Source organism: Buteo buteo, chromosome 16 (genome assembly GCF_964188355.1).
Source record: "Buteo buteo chromosome 16, bButBut1.hap1.1, whole genome shotgun sequence".
In the NCBI taxonomy this organism is placed as follows: Eukaryota; Metazoa; Chordata; class Aves; order Accipitriformes; family Accipitridae; genus Buteo; species Buteo buteo.
The window spans coordinates 21,386,731-21,413,539 of NC_134186.1; the positions used below are offsets into that span (position 1 = coordinate 21,386,731).

At 37.5% G+C, this 26,809-nt stretch overlaps 1 protein-coding gene across 1 annotated transcript in view; it reads right to left on the bottom strand.

Annotated features, from left to right (window-relative positions):
* Positions 1-870: 870 nt before the first annotated feature.
* Positions 871-26,809, bottom strand: part of SPON1 (spondin 1) — a 204,799-nt gene continuing 178,860 nt past the window's right edge. The window contains exons 8-16 of the mRNA XM_075048177.1: positions 11,573-11,774; positions 10,374-10,514; positions 9,953-10,028; positions 9,344-9,526; positions 8,835-9,005; positions 8,558-8,725; positions 7,510-7,674; positions 5,522-5,785; positions 871-4,659 (exon numbers count right to left, since the gene is read on the bottom strand). Of these exons, the coding sequence (XP_074904278.1) occupies positions 4,496-4,659; positions 5,522-5,785; positions 7,510-7,674; positions 8,558-8,725; positions 8,835-9,005; positions 9,344-9,526; positions 9,953-10,028; positions 10,374-10,514; positions 11,573-11,774 (1,534 nt within the window). The 3' untranslated portion in view covers positions 871-4,495. The remainder of the gene's footprint in view (positions 4,660-5,521; positions 5,786-7,509; positions 7,675-8,557; positions 8,726-8,834; positions 9,006-9,343; positions 9,527-9,952; positions 10,029-10,373; positions 10,515-11,572; positions 11,775-26,809) is intronic.

Sequence of the window (26,809 nt, forward strand, 5' to 3'; positions counted from 1 at the left end):
AGCAGAGACGTGGTCCCTCCGAGCCGCCCAGCGCCGCTGGAGCAGAGATGCTCTGTCAGTAGACAGCTCTTTGCAGGCGAGCAGCACTGCTGGGGTGCCTCATGCTGCTGTTGTACACACTGACAAACCTGCCTCCAGACAGCTGCTTGGAAACACCGAGCATTTTTCTAGTGAGAGCAAACAGCTAAACGCCAGGGGAGTTTTAATGGACAAGACGCTGCCCTCAGTTCTCAGTAAGCAGCTCCTAGCTTGTCATCTCCAGGCATCCACCCCTAGGTCCACCTCAGCTTTGTTACGCTTTAGTTTTAGAGTTTTTTCACGACCACACTGGTCACTTTAGCTGGCTGCAGGGTGTTACTTATAGTTGCATTTCTACAGCAGCAGCTTTGCTGAGCGGCTCCCCCAAAGTCCTGTACTTTTCTGTGTAATTACCAGTGCTGTACTCATGCTCACAGCATACCTAAATCATCTAGTCGCACAAAATGTGAGTTGAAAGTTTCACAAAATCTCAGACTTTTTCAAAGTTCCCTTAATAATTTTTCCATTCACCAGGCTTTAAAATGTGTTCTTTTAAATAGTTTCTCTTTTATTAAAAACCAACAACAGCAACAAAACCTACATGAGAGTAATACAGGGTAATTTGAGCAACGATCCTAAGTTAGCCTGTGACTTCTAAAGAAAAAGAAACTATCTGACAAAAACCTCGGTGTAAATGACTTCTGATTGGAAAGAATGACTGGCTCTAGTAAAATCCAGCTCACTCCAGATATCCTGTTAGCTTGAACAGAAGTGAAATGTAAATAAGAGCACAACTTGACTCCTTATATTGATAAGTGCGTGGGTTGAACAGAATCTCATACAAGTGTAAAATTCATAGTAAAGATGTCTTTATTCCAAAATAATAATAATAATAATGTGTTAGCCAGACAGCTACAAAACATCTACACAAGACTTTGGTAAGAAATATTTATGGTAGCTTTTTCATAATTCCACAGCAAACAAAAACAACGAAGGAATTCTAAAAATGCAATCAAATAAAATTTTGTTTAAATTGTATGCTGCACACACAGAGTCCTACTGTACATTTGTTAAGCCCCTAGCTTTTCTTTTTTATTATGTGTAAAGCTTCTACAGTTTGTATGTTAGGAAAAAAACCATACACACAATGCTAAAATCTGATAGTTGAGCTCTACAAAACTGGAGTGATATCTGTGCTTTGAGTTTAGCAGTATTATTCAGGAGATAAGTGAGATAACAGGTCTCATTTTTATTGACTGATAATCAGTGGCTATTACACTACTAGAAAGTTTACAGTAACAATGCAATACTTCTACATATTGTGTATCAGAGCTTTTTTTTCTGAATAGAAAATCAACCTCATTTTTTCTTCATTTGTTTTTGTTTGTGTTTTTTTTTTTTTACAAAATGTAACAAGCTTAAATATTTTTTTTTTTGTATCAAGTTAGAAGAAAGACAAGTGACTTGTAAAATGTTTCAACAGAAAAAGTGTGAAAAAGCTGAACCTAGGCAGGAATGATCACGTGCTTCTGACCCAGTGCAATCTATGTTGTCATTGCATGTATTAACAAGGTGGGGGGAAAAAATATTCCAACGTTCATAACTTTAATGAGCCTAAGAGAAATGACTGGAAATCACACCGAACAGCCTCCTAGGAGGAAAAAAAAAAGTGTATGGAGAATCAAATTAGTAAGAACCACAGTGAAAGGAATGCCAGATTATTTTAATGGACAATTTTGTGGGCACATTCAGAAATATGTTATGTATTTCCTACATACCTAAAGGTGTATTTGGACTATGTAGCCTTTGGCAAAAGGAGTAATTAAAAGACAAAATGGCTTGATTAACTGGAACAAACATGAAATTGTAAATAACATTGTTTTTAATTGATTATTTGCAGAAACAGGCAGAGTTTTGCAAGATTAGCTTGAACAAGTGGTAAGGGTTGATGAGATAAAATACAGTCCACAAACTCACAGCATTTATTTTCCCATTCAGGAAAAACTTTCTTCTGCTGCTCCCTCTGCTCCAAGCTCCCATGGATCCAAGCCTGCAAAAACTACTCTGTCACACATTTCTTAGTCAAAGGTTATTTTTTTGAATGATTAGCCTCAGCTGGGATAGCCTCTGGTCAGGCTTAGCAAAGCAGCTCACAAAGGTAGGTGGTGTGTGAGTCTTGATTGCATATGAAGCTCTGCCCTGGCTGAGTGCCTGGCATTAATCTCTGTAGCCCTTCCCTGCAGCCATCTGTCTCTTCACCTGAAATATGCTCAGTTGGTAACGCCTCCAGTATCTATACCATTCCACTGTTTTTTAGTTGGTTTGGTTTTTTGGGGTTTTTTTTGGTCATAAAAGGGTAATATGCAAGGTAACATCATAAATACATTACTTAGGGACAGTCTTGCTGCTACACTGTAATGACAGTGCTATAGAGACCTAAACTGCAGAATTTTTCAACAGGCACAAGGAGGCAAACTATCTGAATTAATATTATTAAATGAGCCAAGCTGTGCAAAATGTAACATGTTTGGTTCTAGCATTAAACCTTGTTGTATTCTTTTTTCTCCTGGTTTGGTTCACTATGGGCTTGCACCCATTTCATGTAGCAGTGGCAGGAGAGGCTTAACATTGCGGTTGGTTCCATTATTTCCCTGGCCCTCCCTTCATTCCAGATCTAAAAAAAGTAGTAAAATGCCTTGAGGGGGTGGGATGCAACCGCTGTGGAAGTCCTGAGCAGCCCTTGCAGTGTTCAGTGGAGAAATGATGATGAAAAGCCCTACAGTGTAATGCAACCAGCCCGTCCAGCCCGTTCAGGTACACGGAGGTAACAAGAGGATTCATTCCCAGGGTAACGATGGGGCAGTTGAACAACTTCAGTGGGTTGTGGTTCACTTCAAATGCAGACACTTAAAACCTGGGTGTCAGGTTCTCAGGATTGTGACCGAGTATTAAGGAAGTGAGTAAATTACTTAAGGCTGGTTTAAAGAGACTATAAAATAAATTTTTCTCCATTCATTTCTCTCAAGCTTGTTTTAAGTCAGCATCAACAGTCTTTATTTTCAGTGCATTGTTATTACTTATGTAGAGACATAGCTGTATGCTGCCTTTCCTAGACCAAAAGACAACCCATCACCTTCACCTCTCATCTTTAATGTTATATTGTTAAACTTATGGGACAGAATTATATTCCAATAGCAAGTGAAGCCCAAGTTCTTGCTGGTCCTACACCTGATTTTGTGTAGGGATGAGAGCTAAACGCTGCAGGAGACTGTGTAAAATAGCAATTAGAATGGTGAGGAGCTATCTTCTAATCTCTGGCAGTCTGTTGATCACTCAAGAGGTCAGGGAAGATATTTATCCTGGCTAATATATCTACAAATGAGTAATTCTCTCAAATCTAGTAACTCTTAGATCCTCCTATACTCTGAGTAAAAACACATCAGTGACACTGTTGTAAATCTATTCTTGTGTCAATCTGTAATTAATATTTTAAGAGGCTGTCATTGTTTCATTTCAGAGGCTCAGTTCCCTTTGTTTGTTACAAGGGATGCATGAGAACCTGGCCCACCTTTTCTCTACCATTTTTATTATATTATAAACCTCTTTCTCTCTTTGCCTGTGATTAACATCCTCACGAAACTGAATCTAATTTTTTTAGTGTCTCTCATGTGGAAGTCTTTCCATGACACAGCTGTTGTGACTCTGTGTTTGGACCAATTTCTGTTAGTTATGTATCCTTTTTGAGAGACAGTGGATACACCCAATATATGAATATGGCATCTAGATATAGCATGCCATTCACGTGTTTTCTTTGTGTGCTGTTTTGACTGTGACTATGTAGTGGGCAGACATCACTATTGAGCTGCAAAAATTATTTCCTTTTTAAGTTTTAAAGAAACAAAGATCATTTTGCATGGACCATAGCATCCATGTGAGGAGAAGTATATAGGATAATTATTATAACTATCAGCTTAACCCAATAGTGTAAAAATATAAACATGCACCTTTAATATTATTGAACCAGCATTACTGAAATTACTCCTTGGCATAGTTGTGTAATCACATAGGCACTGCTTTGGATTTTCAAAATCAAATCGAGAGAGAAATCCTCCCACATATGAAACATGTTACTTTAACTTAGTTATGTTAATATGCATGCATCCCATGTCTTTACAAGTAGTATTTCTATATGGCTATTCCATGTCCACAGATATATCTGTATTTTAGTTAAATGACTCATAATGACTTTCTATTTTTATGCATTAAGGGCTGGCTGGAGTACCAAAGATTTACTCTCAGCATAAATCTGTGAGGAAATATTTATAAAATATATTTCTTGCACCAGCAAGACTAAAAAGCAAACCACACTGCAAAAATGAAAACTAATATACACTTTATATTTTTTTGTTTTAAAAACCAAACCAAGGTTGACTTTCCATTTAGCTCAGAGTGCATCACTTGGAAACCTTGTGTTTTGTTAACAAGGATGAACATTACATGCTCTTAGCTCCTTTTTGTCTTTGCAACTAGTAAACTGGGTACTTTTGGACCTCTTCTTTACCATCATGTAGCGTTCCTGAATTCCACCTCCACAGAGTGTAGAACATTCTGTCCAAGCAGTCCATGGTTTCAGCCTACAAGCTGAAAAAATAAGAAATTTGATTAAGTTTTTAGTATTTCAGTCTAGCCTACATATCTCAATATGTATACCACTATGCAAGTGTGCACACTTGCATCTTTTGAATCTAAGAAAGCATATTGCCTGGTTTATTTCAGCAGGAATTAAGAAACCCCAGTTAAGTATAATTAAGGTGCATTCATCAAACACTGGAAAAAATGTATCAAAGAAGAAATTTACTGTCTACATTATAAAAGACAGATAAAATTAAGAAACTGTTTAATGTTGTACAAGCGTGAACCACAACTTAGCAGTAATTCATATCCAGATAACGTAAACTATACCACAAGTTGTTATGTTTTATTGATTTGAGGCATCAGTGCTTGGTAATACTGTCCCTGATTGAAAAAGCAGTCTGAGCAGATCTCTTAGAGCAGTCTGAGTCTGAATCAGATTATTGAGGTGGAAATCAATTCAGTTTTGAAATTTAGCATTGGATCCAGGAACAAATATTTTCAAAGTTCAAAGGTAGCTGAATGCAAAGATTATCACCCAGGTCTGCAGAAATTGCAATCAGTCCTTTGCTAGGTCTAAATTCTAGATTTTTTTCACATTCCACATTTTGTAGTGAAGCAGCTAAAATATTTTCAGCGATAGAACATGGACAGATGTGAGCCTTTCTCCATTGTGCCCTAAACTTAGGTCATGCGTTTTTGGTGACAGGCAAACATCAAAAGTGGGTATGCTTTACTTTATTGCTAAAACTTTCCCTAGACTGAAGTGCTGAAAATGTTCTTGCAGCATGAAGTGGAGCTGTGCACCAACTCCTGATATGCAGAAAAGACAGAGAGACATGAGCATACTAAAAAATGGTTTCATGCTCACCTGGATATTGCTCACTATCTACATTTTTTTTTGCTTGTTCACTTCTCCTTTTCTCCCGGGCCTCTTTCCAGCGCCTTTTTTCCATACCTGGGCCTCTCAGGCATTTCCTTACTCGACATTTTGTACGTTGGACAGTTTCTGGGCATGCTGTTCCTCCAAACTGTGGTTCTATTTTAATCATTCTTGTTCTGATCATATGGCCCTTTCCACATGAGGTATTGCATTCGGACCACTGAGACCACTCTGTTAGTTCACAGTCAATGGCTGCAAAGAATGAGAAATATTACATGAAAGCCACGAGATCTAAACATAAGGTTGAGAAGAAACACACAGATGTGCCTAATGAGTTTTTACACCCTAAATACATGAACACAACTTAAGCCTCCAGTCTTTTCAGCAAATGTGAGGCTACACATCAATTTTCTGAGTCCATTTCTAGCAGAAATATTATTTGACACTTTCCTCAATTTCTTTTTCAAGACTGGTACTCGCAGATCACTAAAATTACAAAGAACATATAAATAATTCTCCTGTGCCTTCTTCAATTTTCCCACCCATATGTGTGTTTTATAATGAAAAGCTGTTAAAAATTGAGTTATATTTATAAAGCATCTGATATGTCTGAGATCTAAGCCTTGCTTTACTGGTAATGTTATGTGATAAGCAAAATTCACTAAAAGAATCATAGAATGGTTTGGGTTGGAAGGGACCTTAAAGACCATCTAGTTCCACCCCCCTGCCATGGGCAGGGACACCTTCCACTAGACCAGGTTGCTCAAAGCCCCATCCAACCTGGCCTTGAACACTGCCAGGGATGGGGCATCCACAACCTCTCTGGGCAACCTGCTCCAGTGCCTCACCACCCTCACAGTCAAGAATTTCTTCCTTACATCTCATCTAAATCTACCCTCTTTCAGTTTAAAGCCATTGCCCCTTGTCCTATCACTACATGCCCTTGTAAAAAGTCCTTCTCTGGCTTTCTTGGAAGCCCCCTTTATGTACTGAAAGGCTGCAGTAAGGTCTCCCTGGAGCCTTCTCTTCTCCAGACTGAACAACCCCAACTCTCTCAGCCTGTCTTCATAGGAGAGGTGTGTTAAGACGCAATACCATTATGTCCTAAAAGTTTTCATCTTCCAACACTGCTTAAAACTTACAACCCCAGTGAATAATAATCAAAATGATATTTCATGTTATTTAAGAAAAGCTGAATTAGCAAATTACAGTGTAAAAGCCTTTTTAACCAATAATTTATGTGAAAAATAATGTAATTAGTTATAAAGCCTCATAAACTAGCTGGCAACAGGAAACTAAAAGCAATCATATCTTATTCATTCAGCAGCACCTTAGGCTATCACATTTCACAAAGACTGCAAAGCAAGTAGAAATTTGCACCACCCAAGAAAGAGGGGATTTTGGTGGAGTAAGGTAAAAAATCAATGAAGCTTTCTCCACGCCATCTGCTGGCTTATATGATACTCCAGGTTGAAAAGGGATGTAGATCAGTAAAAAGTCTACAGTACAGTTCAGAGATGTATCAAAAATGGAGCGAGCCTCATCTGTGCTCTTTCTGTGAGCTAAAAAAAATCACACGGGTGACTTTAATCTTTCCTTCCTTCCTTCCTAGCACACATTCTGTATTGGAGTAAAAAATAGGTTTTATAATTCTGACTTATTTGCTACTGGGAAGTGCACAAATGGTTGCCTGAAGTTGTAGTGTGTTAAATATGCAGAAACTGTATACCCAAAGCAATACTGGTCTTCAGTGTAGGGTTAAGTAAGGCAAGCTGAAATTAAGACATGGTCATATTCCAGCTCTCAATAGCTGAAAGTGCACAATAATAATAATAATATAAAAAATTTAAAAAAAAATCCATAGTTGATATCACTCCTATCTAAGAAGTGATGCTAAAAACCCATGAGGAGTTTTGACCCATAGACTGTGACACTCATAATTAGCCTCCTCTTTCCAGAGAGTTTCCCACACTTACGGCATTCAGGCAGCATGCATTTTTCTGCTTGTTCCAGCTCTTCATTGCAGTCCCCAAGCTCAGCAGCAGATTTCAGCATCCTTTGCCGGGTTCGCATTCCTTTCCCACATGTTACACTGCAGTCACTCCATTCAGACCAAGGAGAGAGTAGACAGGGGATGGTATCTAATACAAAAATAAAAAGGTAACGAATTCTTGTTATACATAAATTATGAAGGTATAAATTTTGAAAATAATACAGGTGGAAAATGTACTATGTTTTATATGTCATCAACCAGTTATACTTTGTTGTCACTTTGGACAAAACGAATCACAAGCTGAATGATGTTGCTGAAGAAGCTCAGAAAACACTATATTAAATGGAAAGGTTTGCTTGGTTTTAATACCTTTTCTTTGCTATTTTTCCCTATAGCTTGTTCATATCTGCAGAGTCCCAGTGATTCCAGGGAATAAATAGTTTAAGAAGGTATGTTCAATCATAACTCCTGTAAAAAACCTGGATTGTTGCAGTGGACAGAACTGGAAGTCAAATTGATATAGTCTAAAATGTGATACTTCCACATTTTATCTACCAAAAATCTCTTTAAACTTAATTCTTTCTGTCTTTGATGAAAATCTTAACAGTTCTTGAGAAATTAAAAACAATAGTCACAGTAAGGGTGAGACTGGCTGACTGCACAAAAGGAACACCTCAATTTCTGAACTGTTCATGGGCTAAAAGGAGAGGGCACTGTTTTATTCTAGCCTTACAATTAAATAAATATACCTCATATTCCATAAATTAGAGTTGCTTAGGTACAGCTTGCTAATATACACATCACTGTATGGGTAATACAGTAATTGGATAGCACTGAATATTTTTTACTGATACTCTCATCCTGATGGTGAATGTGGTACTTAATGCACATTCCCTAAGGGATCTAATTTTAAGGAGAACAAGAAAAAGCAGGATTGCTTCTGATTTAGCTATATTCTTTGTGTGATGGAGCAATGGGTGAGAAATTATGCCTCTCTCTATAGCAGAGAAGTTAAACTCAGGGACACTTACGGCATTCAGGCATCATGCATTTCTCTGCCTCTGTAGTTTCTGCCTTGCACATGGATCCATCAGCAGGAGTCATCTTGATCATTCTGTGTCGTCTCTTCATCCCTGTGCCGCAGCTGGCACTGCATTCATCCCACTCTCCCCATTCAGTGACAAGGCAGCTGCTAGGGGCTATTCAAAATGGACAGAGAAAATCATTCACTAGTAGAGCTCAGAAAAAAATGGTTTGGGCAGTGCTGCTGCTATTGGCTGGATTTACAAAGCTAAATAAAATACTTACAACACTCCTCATTTACAATACATTTCTCAGTCTCTTCAGTAGGCACTTTGCACATAGAGCCGTCTTCAGGGAATTGTTTTACGTATCTTTCTCTAGAGCGTGTTCCCATTCCACAGGAAACACTACAGGGGGACCATGTAATCCAGTCAGACATCATGCAAGTGGAACCATCTAAAACACAGAGAGCCATTTTAATTGCTAATATTAACAGAGTTGCTGACAAATCTGTAGCTGCCCATTTGTGTGTAGTACCACTTTTATGCCGCCTTTTACGTTCTGACCTCTCCACTATTGCTTACTTTACTCCTTTCCTTTATACTTCTGTGTACTTCATGCACCGACTCAGATGAACTGCAGAATTGACCAGAGACAGCTTCAATTTGTATTCTTCAGCAACTATTCCTGTTTGCCATAACCCAAATCACACTACAGCAACCAACAGCTTTAAGAACTTTAAAGGAAGAGTAAACCCTACAAGGTTTTCTTCTCCACCCTTTCCTCTTGATTACCTTCATCGCTGCAGCCTGGACCCATGCATGGCTGAAAATCTTGGGTATCTGGACAGGGTACACTGAGGTCCAGCTGAGCTTTAAGCATTCTCTGCCTCATCCTCTTGCCCTTTTCACAGGTAGAAGAGCTGCAGGCTGACCATGGGGACCAGTTTGAATATATGCAGGTCTCAGGGGTATCATCTAAAAAGCAAGAAAAGGCAGTGAATGTTAAAAATAGTCTTCCGTTTGCTTCTCTTTGGTGGTTACTTTAGATGCTAATAGGATACATTCTTTCCTCCTGCATTCTATCTTCTAAGTTATAACCCAAAAGAAAAAAAAAAAGACCAATTGCCAACTTTCATTTAAAAAAAAAATAAAATTTGAACCCCAAAAGGCTTCTCTTTTTTATTGCTTGTATTGTTATTGTCATCTTCCAGGTATACATGCAATTTCTTTGCTGTATAAGGGAAGGCTAATAGTAGATACCAGAAAAGATGAAACCCTAAATCACTTTTTGTCACTGAGTGGGACTTTTGCTCCTAAGTCAGTTTTGTACTTATCTAGAAATAACAGTGGAGAAGTGAACAAAATATAAATTAGTACAGCACAAACTGATTCAAAATGTACCTTCTTCTTTTTCCTCTGGTGCTAGATCTGCCACAATATCATCTATGTTATCAGGTACGATATTGCATTGCTCCCCCTGCAAAGAAATTATTGTGGAGATTGGATACAGGAAACTCATACGTGTATGCAGCGAGAGGGGCTAAAACAGTATACTGTGAGGCACTATTGCATCTGCAGCACTTTTTTCTCTTCTAATTCCTATGCATACTTAAAAACAAACCCCAATTAAGCAGATACAGTAATTACCAGAAGTAGGAGAAATAATACCTCCAAGACAGTTTTAGTTCTTTTCTGTTCTTATCTTTGTTGTGGGTAGGTTAAGGAGTGTGGATTTGAGGGGAGGGGAAAGGAAGGATTGTTTTTTTGGTTTATGAAGTGGGTTGTTTTGCTTGCTTGACAATTTTAGATATATATATTATACCTTGCGTGCAATTCTCTCAATGACAACTCTGGCTACCAGCTTGATAGATCCTCCTTCTGGATCATAAAATGGACTTTGAGGATGATCTAAGCTTGTAAGTGGTCTGATCTTCTCCTGAGGCACTGTAGGTTTGTTAGGAGACTGCAATCAAAAAGAAAAAAAAAGTTAAAAAAAGAAACTAATGATTATTATTAATAATACAAATAATCTGCAGAAATTAAAACTTCTCCAAAATGCTAAATGGGGAAATTCCAATATAAGATGAACTCAGTACATTCACACTTAATGGTAAGGTGGTGTTTTGGGTTTCTTTGGCAGGAAGCACTTCACTAACACTTTGGGATTCAACCCTGAAGCTGGGTTCACAATAAGATGTATGCCTTGTTGTGTGGTTAGATAACTACATTAATAAAAAACATTATTCAGTATGCCTCCAGAGCTGCATTATAACTGGAGAAATTCCTTAGGTTCTAAAGAGACCAGGTCTGAAAGAAGAAAACAACCATCTTCTGTCATCTGAAAAAGGAATATGCGTGGTATTTGAGGATGTGACTAATCTTGTCTAATTTCAGCTGTCTATACTGTCTGTATAGACACATGGTGTAGGTATGCTTGTCACCTATGGAAACCTAACTAGTTCATTAACTTGACATAACTCATTTGGTCAAAACCAGGACTTTACCTGAGGATGATGTGAATCTCTTCCTAGACTGAGAGAGTGATGGAGACAGAGAAAATGGATGATTTTAGAGTCTCATGGTGATGACAAGTCCAGAGTTTCACTCCCTGCTATAAGGAATAGTTAAGTTTTCTGTGCCAAGCAGAATACTTGGCATTGGGTTGAACCAGTAGAAAACCCAAGTTGGTGTGGCTGCTGATGGCACACAGATCTGTATCAAAGGGGTTGGACACCTTAATGCTTAGTTTTGAGCAAACTAAGTCCTCTGTTTATATTTAATAATACCCCAGGCGAATGTAATATTATCCCATTAATAATAATCCTCAGGGAATTCAGACACAATGACTGACAGTAACTGTAGCTAGCATCTGTCTAAATGACTTTTAATTCATTATAAGCAAAATTTTTAGTAGAGTAGTGTGAAGGCATATATGGCATTACCATGGATCAAACAGCTTTCATTCTTCACTGCTTTAAGGTAAACTTTATGTTTTGAAGATATTACAAATAGTCCACATACTTCATAGGTAACGCCACTGTCTGTGCCAGCATCCCAGGGTATTAAATCCTGAACGACTTTCTGAACCCAGCCGCAGTCCTTGGTACAGAGGTCTTCGGCAGACAGACCCACGTTCCAGTCCGGGCTGGGGCCCAGCATGGTGAGGAAGGACATCAGGTGCCGGTGCCGATCGACAGAAAATTCAGCAGAGGGAGCAGCTCTCCTGCAAATTAGCCATAGGAAGACTATTAACAACTAAATTCAAGTTTGCTGCTAGAGGGAAATGAAACTGGTGCTTCAAACTGGGAAATACTGACCACTGGTATGGCACTGTGTCTGGTATGTCGAGACAGAGAAGTAGGACAGGGAGAGGACTGCTGCTCAGCACTCTCTAGTTTTAGTCTCCGTGTACCATCTGAGAAACAGCTTTGGCATCGTTCAAGGAGATTTAGAGTTTAATGGGGGAGAGATATGCAGCAATAACGAGCTGCATCGGCATGCTTATGTCTGTTGTATAATAATAATAGTAAAAAAATCTGTCACGACACTTACAAAAATTTGAAGTAAAATAGCAGAGAAATAACCTGATGTTTTGATTGCTGGGATACTTTTCACCCCCCAAAAGAGAATAAAAATACTAATGCCAAAAGTGCTTGGAAGTGCTACTGTGTTTATGTGCGCAGAAAAGCGCTCATTAATAGAGTTTTAGTGCTCACGTAAGTGAGAGATTAATGGCTATTGCCAGCCCTAGAGAGTTCAGCCAAGACTCTTGCAGGTTTCTGCCAGTGTATGTGAAAACGCCTCTATTCATCCAGCCTTTGTCAGCCAGTCCCTTAGGAAGAAATTGTGCTGAATCATGCAGTGCTCTGCGATGCTGACGAGCAACTATCACATTCCTATGCAAATGGAGAATAAAATCAGGCCTGAACTGGAGGTTTCTGTTCACAGATGAAAAGCTGGACCTCTTCATGGCATCTTTCTTAGGAGCAACAAGAAATACAGAGTTATTTAAAATACGACTTTGGCAATTCTGCTCTACCAAATACTGGTCTGATATCAATCCAAGTTTTCTTTGGTTACAGGACTTGGGTCAATACAGAGTCAAGCTGGTGTTTTTTTTTTCAATTTTTATGCAAAACCACACTGCTTTATGAGCATCTAAAGTCCATGTTTATTTTTAATGTAAGTTTTTTTACAGTGTTATTCATCTTCCCTTTTTGAGTCAGGTAGCTGTGTATATATATATATAATGCACATACACTGTTCCCTAGTCACAAGGAGTTTATTCTTCCCACAAATGCTTGCATCCCTGTAAAAATGTGGCATTTCATTTGTGTATTTTTTCTGGCTCAAAGCACTCTCAGTACGTTAGAAAAAACAGAACAGCCCAAAGACAATGTTTTTGCATAGTTATCACACAGTTTCAAATGTAAGATGTCTAAAAGTTAGCGTAGCTAGTTCCCCTTCAAAAGGCAACTTGCAGAAGTAGGCATTTGTTAATAGGTAAAATGTTCTGGCCACTTCTGTTAGAAGTTGTTTCTCTACTGTGTAAATTATCTTACATTGACTCTGAGTAGAAGAGTTTCTAAGTGTTTGATTACATTAATCCTGCCTTTCCCAGAAAGAGATGAAAATGACTTTTTTTTTTTTTTATGACAGATAGAACACTCTGATTTCAATGGAACAATTTGTCTAATGTAAAGTAATAAAATAATGAATGACGGTATCAACGTTGCTCTGTGAATACAGTATCCTGATATATTTGTCAAGCAGTGATTAGTCTTAAAAAGCCTGCTGACTGACTTCAATTAACTAAAGGATTTACTGCATTATAGGGATTTCTAAGAATTCCCTAAAGGAATTTTATATTTAAAAAACAGTACACAGCAGAAGTCTAAATGGTACACAGTAAAGATAACAGAGAGAGATGTGTGTTTGTATACCTGATCTTTACATTAAGGATATGTCTAATATGGACATTGCAGGACAGAGACGCATGTCAGCTCTTGCAGGGGAAAAGCAAGGGCAGTGTGGAGACGCTCCCTACGGCATCTGGCACCTGAGCTGATACGAAGTGAGTTGGTATGTATTGCATGATATTACATGTCAATGTTCTGTGCACACATGCTCTCAGAAAAGACAAGAAAGGCAGACAGTCATAGAATCATAGAATCATTTAGGTTGGAAAAGACCTTTAAGATCATTGGGTCCAACCATCAACCATGCCCACTAAACCATGTTCTGGAGTGCCATGTCTACACGCTTTTTGAATACCTCCAGGGGTGGTGACTCAACCACTTCCCCGGGCAGCCTGTTCCAATGCTTGACAGCCCTTTCAGTAAAGAAATTTTTCCTAATATCCAATCTAAACCTCCCCTGCAGCAACTTGAGGCCGTTTACTCTCATCCTATCTCCAGCCACCTGACAGAAGAGACCAGCACCTGCCTCACTACAACCTCCTTTCAGGTAGTTGTAGAGAGGGATAAGGTCTCCCCTCAGCCTCCTTTTCTCCAGGCAAAACAACTCCAGTTCCCTCAGCTGCTCCTCATAAGACTTGTGCTCCAGCCCCCTCACCAACTTGGTTGCCCTTCTCTGGATACGCTCCAGCACCTCCATGTCTTTCCTGTAGTGAGACGCCCAAAACTGAACACAGGACTCGAGGTGCGGCCTCACCAGGGCCGAGTACAGGGGAACAACCACCTCCCTGCTCCTGCTGGCCACACTGTTTCTGATACAGGCCAGGATGCCGTTGGCCTTCTTGGCCACCTGGGCACACTGCTGGCTCATATTCAGCCGGCTGTCGACCAGCACCCCCAGGTCTTTCTCTGCCGGGCAGCTTTCCAGCCACTCTTCCCCAAGCCTGTAGCGCTGCGTGGGGTTGTTGTGACCCAGGTGCAGGACCTGGCACTTGCCCTTGCTGAACCTCGTAAAATTGGCCTCAGCCTGTCCAGATCCCTCTGCAGACCCTTCCTACCCTCCAGCAGATCAACCCTCCCTCCTAACTTGTGTCGTCTGCGAACTTGCTGAGGACGCACTCGATCTGCTCATCCAGATCATTGATATAGATATTAAACAGAACTGGCCCCAATACTGAGCCCTGGGGAACACCACTTGTGACCCGCTGCCAACTGGATTTAACTCCATTCACCACAACCCTCTGGGCTCGTCCATCCAGCCAGTTTTTTTACTCAGCGAAGAGTACACTTGTCCAAGCCATGAGCTGCCAGCTTCTCAAGGAATATGCCATGAGAGACAGTGTCAAAGGCCTTGCTGAAGTCCAGGTAGACAACATCCACAGCCTTTCCCTCATCCACTAGGCGGTCACCTGGTCATAGAAGTAGATCAGGTTGGTCAAGCAGGACCTGCCTTTCATAAACCCATGCTAGCTGGGCCTGATCCCCTGGTTGTCCTGCACATGCCTTGTGAGCACACTCAGGATGAACTGGTCCATGATCTTCCCCAGTACCAGGTCAGGCTGACAGGCCTGTAGTTCCCCAGATCCTCCCTCTGACCCTTCTTCTAAAGGAGCGTGACATTGGCAAGCAATAATCATAACATTTAAAGGCAGAGGATTGGAAATCACTTGATTAATTTAGACACATAGTAATGGGAAACTTTTGTCACCTGTTATTCTTGTGATAGGCATGTACAATTAAGGCTTTGAATGCTCTTTTAGAAAAGTAAATATTAATCATGTTATTAATATAAATCAGAATAAATTGTGTATTTAAATTATAGCTATATCAATATTGAAACTGTATAAAGGAACACTTCAGTAGGAGATACTCTTTGCCTACAAGCCTTTGCATGTGCTAAATTGTATCAGTAAACCTGAGCCTCCTATAATTTTCCAATTTCAGAGCACTTTGCAAAAAATTACCTATATCTTCTGCTCTTTCTTTAAGACAGATAGCTAGTTTCATGGCCATTGTACTGTATTTTATCCCATAACTGTTTAACACAGAAATGTGAAGATTAATAAATGACAAATGGAGGTAGGTTCTTCTCCTCTCTCTGCCTCCACTCTTGTACAGATGTACACAATGCACACACGCTTTGCAGTGCAGCACACCGTGCTAGGTTGGACATTTAAAAATTTTTTATATGCAGTGTTTAAGAAAGACTGATGTATTTAAAATATATATTATCATAAAATACATTTGTTGCACTTGCTATTTTTTATTCTATTAATTAATTTCTGTGTGGATACTTGTAAGCAGTATGAATATAAATTTGAACGAGTTGTATAATGTTGCCCAACATTCAGAGTTGCTGTAATTAAGGAGGATAAATGGGCTGAGCTAAGGCACAGTTGATGATTGATTGATAAGTACTACCTAGGTGTAAGGATAGGTATTGATTGGGCTTATACAATAGAGATCTTTGGTGGGTTTTGGGTTTGTTGTTTTTTTTTTTTTTTAATAAAATGACAAATTTCAAGTCTTCCCTGTATCCACATGAATGATGGATTTATGGAGTTGGCAGGAACCTAAATCCTTCCACGCCTATCTCAACAACACGTCTGGTTCAGTGTTCTAAGATTGGCCTATGAATCTCCCTGAAGGAAACCAGTGTAAAAATGTACTCAAGTGCGCCCTAAACCCCATCTCTTTTCAGTTTTGTATTGTCAATACACCTGATAAAATAGGAATGTAGATCATCTTTATATCTGCTTTCAATACAAGTATATATTGCCATTTTAAGGCTTTTAAATTTTAAGCAAGTGTTCTTCTGCAACAGGTTGAGCGTGTTTGGTAATGCCCACAGGAAAAGCCTAAAGTTTGTAACTAATTGAGGTGAATTTGCTGTGAGAAAGAGACAAATACTTCTCTTTTCCTTCCCCTACACGTGTATATGCATAAAACCAGTGGCAAATAAGAATTGCAAACCAAATCCCAAACATGAGGAAAGTTCCAGGTGACACCCTTGAGAGCCCCACAGGGTTGGGGAATCCTGCTGTCGCTGGCTGAAGCAGACAGTACTTTTCTGCCGTAAGCCTGATCAGCCTGCTGACAATTCCTGTCACACAGGACAGAGTGAAGCAAAGTACTAGATAGTGTCTTGCATCCTAATGTTTTCCCTTTTCTTTATTTTTGTTCTATTTTCTTTTTGTTAGCATGATTTGGATCTTTAGCTGTAGGGAATGCCATATACTGAGCAGCATAAGAAAATGCTTCCCCCCCCCTTTTTTTTTTTTCGTGTGTGTGGTTAGTGGGAGGTTTTTTGTTTGTGTGTGTTTGGGGTTTTTTTTTTTTTTAGGCTAAAAGAGCACAAACATGATTTTGCTTTACAAGTTTTTTTCCCTAAGTGACAATCTAGTTGCTATCACTGCTGGGGGCGGGGGGTTTAAGAAAGCCTTTGACAAAGCAACAGAAACCTTGGCTTGCTGCAAGATGTATTTTTGAGAGTTGAATCAATACCGTTGTCTTCTGCTGATATCCCCGTAAAAGGTAATAGAGCACACATGAGTTAAGGTAGTTGAGGGGAGTTACTGGATAGACACAGTGAAAATAATATTTTGCAGTCTAAAACTTCGAGGTTACTTTTGGTTTAATATTTGATTAGTATGCAAGTAAAAGAAGTAGAAAAAGGCAGCCTGAGCATATACTCTCTGTCTTTATGATACTAACTAGCTCAACAAATAAGACTATTTATAGGGTTGAGCTTGTACCGTTGGAATCAGTGTGAATTTTACTGCTGGATGCTATGTGTACTATATTTGTATAAGAAAGCCATTTGCCTCACCCATGCATAAAGAATTTTCCAGCAACACAAAAACCTATTGTATAAGGACAGATTTGAACATGAAGAGCATCAGAACTTCCACTGCAAAGTGCAGCGTAGTGCAGAGAATCTCTTTCTAGCTCTTAAACTCACCAGGTTGGCTACTAGAAGTGATTCTACTTTTAGCAGCACAAATGCAAATAATTTTTTCAAATAAATTAAAACCATGTATTAGATGCTTGTTATGCAGCAGTGGAGGAAAAGCCAGCAGCCTGAAACATCTTCAGAAATACTGAATTTGTGCAGTGCTTCACGGTTATCCAAGTTCTGACTTCAGTTGTGGATAAAAAATAATGTGATTAAGTGAGCATGTTAAAGAGAACAGGAGAGCATAAAATACTAATTGTTATGACAGCTGTTTGAAATAAAATTCTAATTCAGGTAGTCTTACATATTTTATGCTGGGGAAAAAAAGCTGATTAATTCCATGGATTTAATAACTATATAGAGCGTATGGTAGTTTGAAATAGCTTATACCTCTCCAAGTTTCTTCACAGAGCTGTATTAAGGTACCCTCGCCATAAGCCTAGTATTAGAATGTGGATACGAGATTCATTTGAGCATACTGGGATCTGATCTTGCTTGTGCTAAGGATAAAGCAACAGCCTTTTCACACAGGAAGAAAAAAGTGTAAACAAACACAAGAGAAGCCAGTCTAAGTCTGATGGCTGTCGGAGGTGGTAGGTAGTTGAGAGCACCGTGGACCACATTGCTACTGGTTTAGTGTCAGTTCTAGATGGTGCTGATGATGTGAAAACACTATTTTTTAAAGCCGGGAGTTTAGCTGATTACATAGACCATGAAAACTGTGTATTTTAGGTAAATAGTAAATGAATTGCCTATTAAACCTCTAGTCAGCAAAAGTGACATCATTCTTTTTTAGAGGCTTATACTACATCACATAAACACTTTCTAGGAGGAATACTCTGATTTATTAATCTTTAGAACTATTTGCTATTGATACAAATAACATTATAAGCATGAAACGTATTTTACAGCCTTGAACTTCCAACTCTGCACCTCCTGCCTACCAACAGCACCTATGCAACATCCAGTTTATTGAATAAACTTTAAAATCATAACATCCTGAAAAGTGGACTACCTTCAAAGAAAAGAAATGAAGAAAATTAAGATTTAAAGTTGAATGGAAAGTACTACTCTCTTAGAAGTCTGCAACTAACAGAACAAATTAGATGGCATATTTAGATTACATATATTATTAAGAAAACCATTTATGAAGTGATGCAAAAGCATTAGGACCATTACATGGACAACAAAGTTTTATGTGCAGGTATCAACACCTGAACATAAAAACAGAATTTCAGAGTTGTGCAGAAGGAGGGGGAGAATCCTTCTTAAGTTCTGCTTAAATGCAGGGCAGGTAAGCATTTAACCTAATTAATAATTTAAATATGTGCATGTCCCCCCAAAAAACAGGGAAAAGAAAACTACAACAAAATGAACACTGAGTCAGTGAAATTTGACTGACATCCATATAAAAAGTTGAACGGCACTTTAATGCCAAGCTGGTTTTGTCTCTGAGCACCAAATCAGAGGAGGTGACAGTAAGAGTTTGGCTATTTTATTTCTTAACAAAAGAATAAAGCAAGCCATATTTATATCATAACAAAAGAATAAAAAATTCTTATACATTTACCTTTTGGAGTACAAAAAAGGCCTGCATAACCACCTCTTACTTTGCTGTATGTAAGCTCTTAAAGTGGGAAAGTTGCCTATAACCAGCAAAAAGAGATGGATATGTAATTGCATACATAGCTAAGGGATTACATCATTACCACTGACATTAAAACCACTACTCAGAACAAATGCTGTTCTAAAATATCATTAAGCTAAGTATTTTTAAAAAGCATTACAAAAGGAAGGGACTTTGTGCAGCACATCTTTCAGATGTTTTCATATTGTCATCTAAACATACCTGGATTGCTACGTCAGATAATAATGATATATCATTCATTAATATACCAGCTATTTGATTTAATACCTTCAGAATGGGTATACCTTAATGATATGATTAACAAATGTGAACAGGCTTTCCTAACTGAAAAAATTCTCAGTTATCTCAAGTTAGGATTGCAGTTTCTGAAAACTGCTGATTTGTGTGCGTGTTCTTTGCAGGCTGTCACAAACCAGTTAGGTGTGGTTATCTGACATCGTGCTAGCAACATTTGCTCCTGTTTGTTTAGAATAACTTCATGTCACTTCTTAGACCACTTACTGTGCATTTACAATCAAACCATGTTTCAGGAATCTTTTTGCAATATATGGCATTACTGGGTTTTATCCAGGCCAGGCTGACTACAAAGCCAAAGGACTAACTGTACTAATTCAGGAAACTTTTGTCTTCTTCACTTCCTAGGAGCTTTGGGGCTGCAAATTGTCCGCCCAGAGTAATTACAGCTATATTGACAAAGGAAAGCCTATGGGAAGTTGTAAGAGCACTGTTGCTTTGCACCTCCTTTACACCTGGCTAATCTACAAAGCCCTGACTGTGCCCTGTTTGTCCTGGTTTGCTATGAATTTAATTTATTCTGAGAATTATATTGCAGCAAATATCTCCTTTTAACAAAAATTACTCTGAGGCTATTTATTGGAATATCTACAAAATGTAGATACTCCCTCAAATTCTTTTCAACGATTTTAAAACAGTGTTGTCATGCATTTCAAAACCATTTATTTCACAAGTGTCAAAAGCTTGGCATTGCATTTTACATTTCCCCAGTCCCAGTGTAATCTATGAAGATGTCCAACATCTCACTACTTTTATTAATAAAACACACGTGCCATTTCATTCAGCATCTATGTCCATCAAACCTATATATGCCTTTTGGTGTCTGGATATGTGAATTAGAGTAAATGTTTAATTATCATTACATTCATAACAATGCAAAAAGATAACAATTGAAAGTCTGAAATTTTGCATATAGAAATTTAAATAGCAAATCATTCCAGTTAGTGAGTATTTACACAAGAAAGAGGAGTTAGGTTTAGTAAGTAGACATATAATTGCATGAAAATAATGCATACATGATTACTCACAAAATTATAAAGGGAAATTATTTTGCCTCAAAGAAAGACAGCAGATGGTTGGGAAATAATCATAAAACAGTAACTACCAATGGGAGGAACATGTAAAGAAAACAAAAGGAAGGATAGAATGGGATGAGTAAGTTTGTTTTAATTGGATGGCCATTAATTTCCATGAACAATTAGTATAAAGTTCTTGCAGTGATTGTTCTTAGTTAAAGCTTTTCTATGTTTTAATACCCAACTTTTTTCCTTGCCTAGTGACATTTGAATTTTAAATAGAAAGTAAATGGGAAGAGATAGAAAATGGAACTGCCATATGTGCTTGCTCTGACAAAAAAAATGATCGACACTTTTTTTTTTCTTTTCCAACAAACACATATGTTCTTCCTTACTTTTTTTTGAGATTGAATTATGAATTTCTTAATGTGGGTGTCAGACCATCTGTCAAACAATGAAGTTTCCGTAAGTCTCAATAATACACATAACACTTAAGACATTAATTCTTTTTATAAGCATGATGTAGTTTTGTGATTAGGTTTTTTTAGTTGACACTTAATAAATGTATATAACTATAAATACAAATTCGCAGGTAAACACAGTACTTTACAATTGCATGTGACTTCATTTCTAAGGTAGAAATTTGCAGCCTTGTGCTGCTAGTATACAACCCAGCATTATTTAGTGCTGTTTTCTGTGAAAAATAAGAGACTATGTTCTTTTCTCATTTAAATGGAGCTCTGTAGAGCCATTAAAATAGAGTAACCAAGGTGTGAGGGCAGTGGATGGTGTTGGGTTTAGTCATTCTTATTAAGTTCCTAAAATATTAATAAAATGGAAATTCATATGATTAAAGCTTTTATTTTATATTGATTATGAACTCAATCACACCCAATCTCAAATTTAGATGAATTATAAAAATGATAAAAATGCCAGTTGTTTTATATGGCTTTTTAAAATTTGTTTTGTCTGAGTTTTACTTCAAGTAGTTCTTTTGATTTTGGTGAAACAAATATTTATGCTTTTTGGATAAAATTTAGAATTTATATTTAAAAAATCTAAAAACACTAGGAAGATTTTCTGTTTTCAATGTGAAACCATAAATTTACCATTTAGATCCAATTCTCATGTGAAAGCTTTCATTTTGAAGTAAAAGCCTTTTAACAAAAGTGTTTTGATTAGCTCTGCTGATGCATAAACTGCTCATTCAACATAAATTACTCCTGCATACAGCTGTCAGGAGTTTACTGATGCTTCTATGAAACTTCCAAAGCACTTCAAGTCATACAAGCGGGGATGACCTCATGGTTTAGGGAAAATGGTCATCCTTAAGATGGCACATCAACAGTGTGGAGGAATGATATACCGCAGGAAGGAAGGATATACCACAGGAAGGAAGGATATACCACAGGAAGTTTTCTGATCTAAAATATAGTTTAACCATTAGCCAAATGCAAAGCTGGAGCACTCAGAATTGCTTTGCAGCTCCAGAGAGATTTATGTGTTTGTCTTCATGTTATCAAAAGTCACAACTGACATTTTTCCCTATATATTTTTTTGTATATCAGATTGTCCTTTACGCATTACTTTTTCTGTTTAGATCAGGAGTTAGAATTCTTCTATTTTTGACAATATTAAACTTCACTGGATTAATCCCAGCTATCTATAAAATCCTAGAATCATAGAATGGTTTGGTACACAAAATCTCCAAACTTTGAAAATATTTCGTAGTACTATACTGTCATTTTGTGGAAGGAAACTTCATTTACATCTGGATTGACAGATACTGGCTTTCACCCCATTTTAGGATAGACAGCACAGTGTGATAGTGGGAGATAACAAGAGAGGTAAGGATTTGTGGGGAAAAAAAATCCTCCAGAGATTTGCAGAAATAAAAAGTCAAGACACACATGCTGTAGTGGCACTATTGAAATAAAATGCTTCCATGCAAGAATAAAAATATATACTTTATAGAACACTATATCTGGGGGTGGGGGCAAGCAACAGAAATCATCAGGCTATCATCATATTCTATTCCTGGGATGCATGTCATCAAACTACTTAAGTTAATATGATTTTTAACTGTAAGGCTCAAATAGTACATCCACGCTAGTAAAAGAAAGATTACACTTAAAAAAGCACAGAGCTACCAGAACATGGTATTTTCATTTCTTTTTATGGCTATATCTCTTTGCAGTAGTAGATACCGTAGAATGCCTAGAAAGTTCTACAAGAATTTATCGTAACCACCACAGCTTATGACTAACTAGATTTTTTAAAAGTCTAAACCCAGAAATGTTAATTATTAAAATTACACTCCTGTTCCCTTGTGAGCAGTTGACCATGGAACCTGAGTTTTTTAAAGACAAAGCATTTTCATCGTCACCACATAACAAATAATCTGCAAGAAAGCAAGAGATCTCATCCAAAAATTTGAGTACATAAATCTGAACGAGATACTTACTTTAATTGACGTGCTTGCATTTCTTATACAGGTATTTTCTAAGGTATTTTCTTATACAGGTAATTTCTAAGAAAATATATTGGAATTTGGCCATTTCTTAGTTTTAGGACTTAAAGATAATTTTTTTACTTGTAATTAATGTAAGGAAAATATCACTTATTGTGGAATCTCTAAAGAATGAGCATTTTACATTTACATCTGTCTGTGTTATATAAATTCAGGTCCTGATTACTTCTTGCAAGAGTAATACTGTTGGCCATGATATAGTGTGCAAATGCCAATTCATATGTGCTGCTTTCCTCCACTTCTTCCTGCAGTTTCACCAAAATGTCTCACTCTTAACTATTAGAAATTGTTTTGCATTCCAAAAGGCTTCAATCCAAAAATGTTCCCACCACCAGTCGGAGCTCTGCATTCTGATTTTGTTCTCACTGCATTTCACTGCTTCCACCATGGCTTTCACAAAATTTTTGTTCATCCTTTTATGCTTTACATGGCATCTCAAGTAAGGTCAGTTTCTGAAGAAATAATGAGCTACCAGATGTTAACAAGTGATCATAGGAATACTGAGATCTCTGTACATTCATTAAACTTGGTCAGATGTGGATGAGTTTTTCAACTCATTGATTATCAAGTCATTTTTCCAAAAGATGGCAATACAAGACCTTCATAGTTAAACAGCTATTATAACATTCTAACCACAAGTAAAACATTGCATGAAAATCTCAATCTGAATACTTAGCATGCAGTGAAATTAACCCAATTGAAAACAAGGTATTGTAATCAGTATCCTGCAAGGTGAACTGTAATCGATACGTAACATTTCCCCCATTTTGCACTTGTTAAAAAAATGAATCCATTGATCAAATTCACGCAGACAAGAAAATGATTGAGCATGCTGCTTCCCTCTGTTCAGGCAAATCCTGAAATCACGTTCTACTATTCTATGCCAGCAAATAATTGTAACGTGTGATGACACTGTGCAGCATCCCCTAAGAGCACAGAAGGACACGTATATACGGGTGTTTTAGTTGAGACCAGCGGTGCACTTCTGAGCTGGATTTCCCATTGTGCTTTGGTTCATATCCCGGAGCAATCTCCAAGCGCAGACCTGATTTCTTTCTGATCAGTCTAGCCTGGAGCTTTTTCCCTGCAGTCCCGCTGCTGGCAGGCAGCCACGCTCCATGCGACCAGCGTGATGGCCACCCAAAGCAATCTTCCATCCCCAAAATTTGTCACTTCCTCAGCACTGTTTCATTCTACAGATCTGCTCCTGTTGCAGCATATTTCTTACAGATGTAGATAGCTTAGGTAGCTATCATTATGAAGAGTGTTTGTGGATATAAATACATAGTCTATAGAGACTGTAATGCCTTCACCATAGAATTAAAATAGGGTTTTAAATTTAGACAAGACATACCTCACAGAAAATCTTCTTAAAATACTCCCAGAGTGCCTATTTAAGGCAAAATATGGGCCATACAATACAACATTACAACTTTTATTCTTATAAAAGTACATCTGTAGTTGTTGAGAGCCACTTAGGGATTTAAAAAATACTTTCAAGCATCTCAAAATTTAAATCAACTCATCTGTCAGGAGAAAAGCACATCATAATTCTTCAGAAAAAAACTCATATATTTTCTTTTAGGATAACATAGATCCAGTGAGATGGCAAATATAACCACATTTCACTCATCCCACTTCATTACAATGGCAAGTCACTGAGAATAAATTTGTAACTCAGACAGTTCATCAGCCTATTCCTTGGTTCAATTCTTCATGCTTTAGCTACTGGCAATTTTATATCCTTTTATTTTCAGTTGTTCATGATGACCTGTTATCAATGAGACAGGCTTGTATGAACTTAATTATTTCTTTGCTGGAAGTTTTATTTTCCTGGATGCAGCTGTTATTGACTGAAATCATGTTATTGTGAAGTCAGTGTACTTCAGGTACAGTGAGGTTGCTGTTGTAATGGCAATGACTAGTTTGGTTTTTATGGTCGACTTCCCAACCATGTGTTAGCCAAGTAATGTTCACACTACTGTGGTCAAAGATATGTTGATATTGTAAGGTATTAAATACAGTTAACAACATAACATAAGCTATTTCCGCCCCCACCAAGAATCCCTAAAATGGTCTTTAAGGTTTGCTTCAGGCAACATTTGACACTTAGTTATTTAAGCTTCGTTTTTAATCAGTTTTTCTTTTTGAACTCTTTGTGCTATCCACTTTACTGTATGGAGAGAGGCTGTACTCTCACAAGTCCTATTTATGTAACTACTTACATGAGGAAAGTCAAATGTATGAAATTGTCCCATATGCTAAATGAATAGTTACACACCAATGAAATTATTTTCACCTTAGCTTTGGAGTAAATCAACTAACATTAATGGCATTACCGTGCACACTGACAGAAGAATTTATCTGTACTATAGATATTAATTGATTTTTTTTTTTTTTAAGAAAACACTCTAAAATTGAAGGAATATTGAACTTTGTGAGTAAAGATCATGTCTCCATGGAGCCTTACAGTACTGTTTTGCTGCTTCTGTGTTAGTACTGCTATTAATTTTATAATGCATTCTATATAATGATTCAATATGTAATATATTCTGCAGGGGCCATACTATTCACAGTTCTGCTACTGTATTAAAGGAGAGAAAATGTCTTTCAAAAATCTATTTTAACATCAAAACATTATTGGTGTCCAAAATAGCATGGGTTTTTTTAGAACAGGGCTGTGAGCTGCTCTGTGTGTGCCTTTCACACCTCAGCTCCCTAAACGCAGAGCCACCGAAGTTCCACTCTCACAAACGCTCTGAAGTCACCAGAGTTACACCCACAGTATAACAAATAGTTGCTCATGTGACCTACATTACATTATTTTCTTTTCATTAAAGTAATGTCCCAGTCTTTCAGATGTCTTCACCCTTTCCTCACTAAGAGATTGAACAGCTTCTTGGCTTTATAGTACACTTTTCTTTTATAAGAAGAGAGTTAACTACACTCACTTTTCTCTGTTAAAAGAAACTTAAAGGTAATGCAACCACATGCACGTCATAAGGGGTTCAATGGGTTAAAGGCAGCTATGGAAGGATACATAAACTTATAAAGCAAGAAAATATCTGAACCTTACTTTCTTAAAAGTACAGAGGAAGTGGAAGATAAATGCAGCATTCAACCAATTAGGAGAAAATGTCTAACAAGTATGCAAGAAAAATGAGCATTGTAAGGAATACAAGGAGTAGCAATAAATAATAGGCTTCCTTATTTCTATATAACCCTCTGCTGACTCTTAGTCACACTAGGTGAAATTATACATGCATGATTTATTTTTCAAATCATTAGGTGGAACTGTGTTTATAAGCAATTTGTATAATCAAATGTTAATGATATACAGTGGATAGATGATTAAAGGACTATGATATGAGGTTTTCTTATCACTTTGGAGAAAACAACAAATAAAATCTAAACTATGCCCATTACAGCTGGTTAATTGCAGTTAATGGCAGTATTTTGCCATTCAGAATGCCAGTTAAACCCAAATACAAGTATGCGTGCAAACATCTTTTTTTAATTCTCAGCTGGGTAGTCTGAGGACTTGATTAATTAAGCAATGGAATAATTTACTCATTTCTAATGTATATTTTTATAAATTACATTCTGATAGCAATATCAGCTATTTATGGGCAGTGCATTGCATAGCAGGACAGGAAATCATTTCAGCATTCTTAATGGGATGGCAAAAGAGTTACATCAACTGAAAATGGGCAACTAATCTCAAGATTTACTCACCTAGACATCACACAAAACAAAACTTTTGTGATTACATAATATTTTAAAAGAACTACAGGTACAATTTCATTGCATATGAAATATTTTAAGTGGCTGGATAGGAACTGGAATGACGGCAAAATTCAAAACCCCATCTTCTTTACTGAAGTTGATTAAAGAAAGTT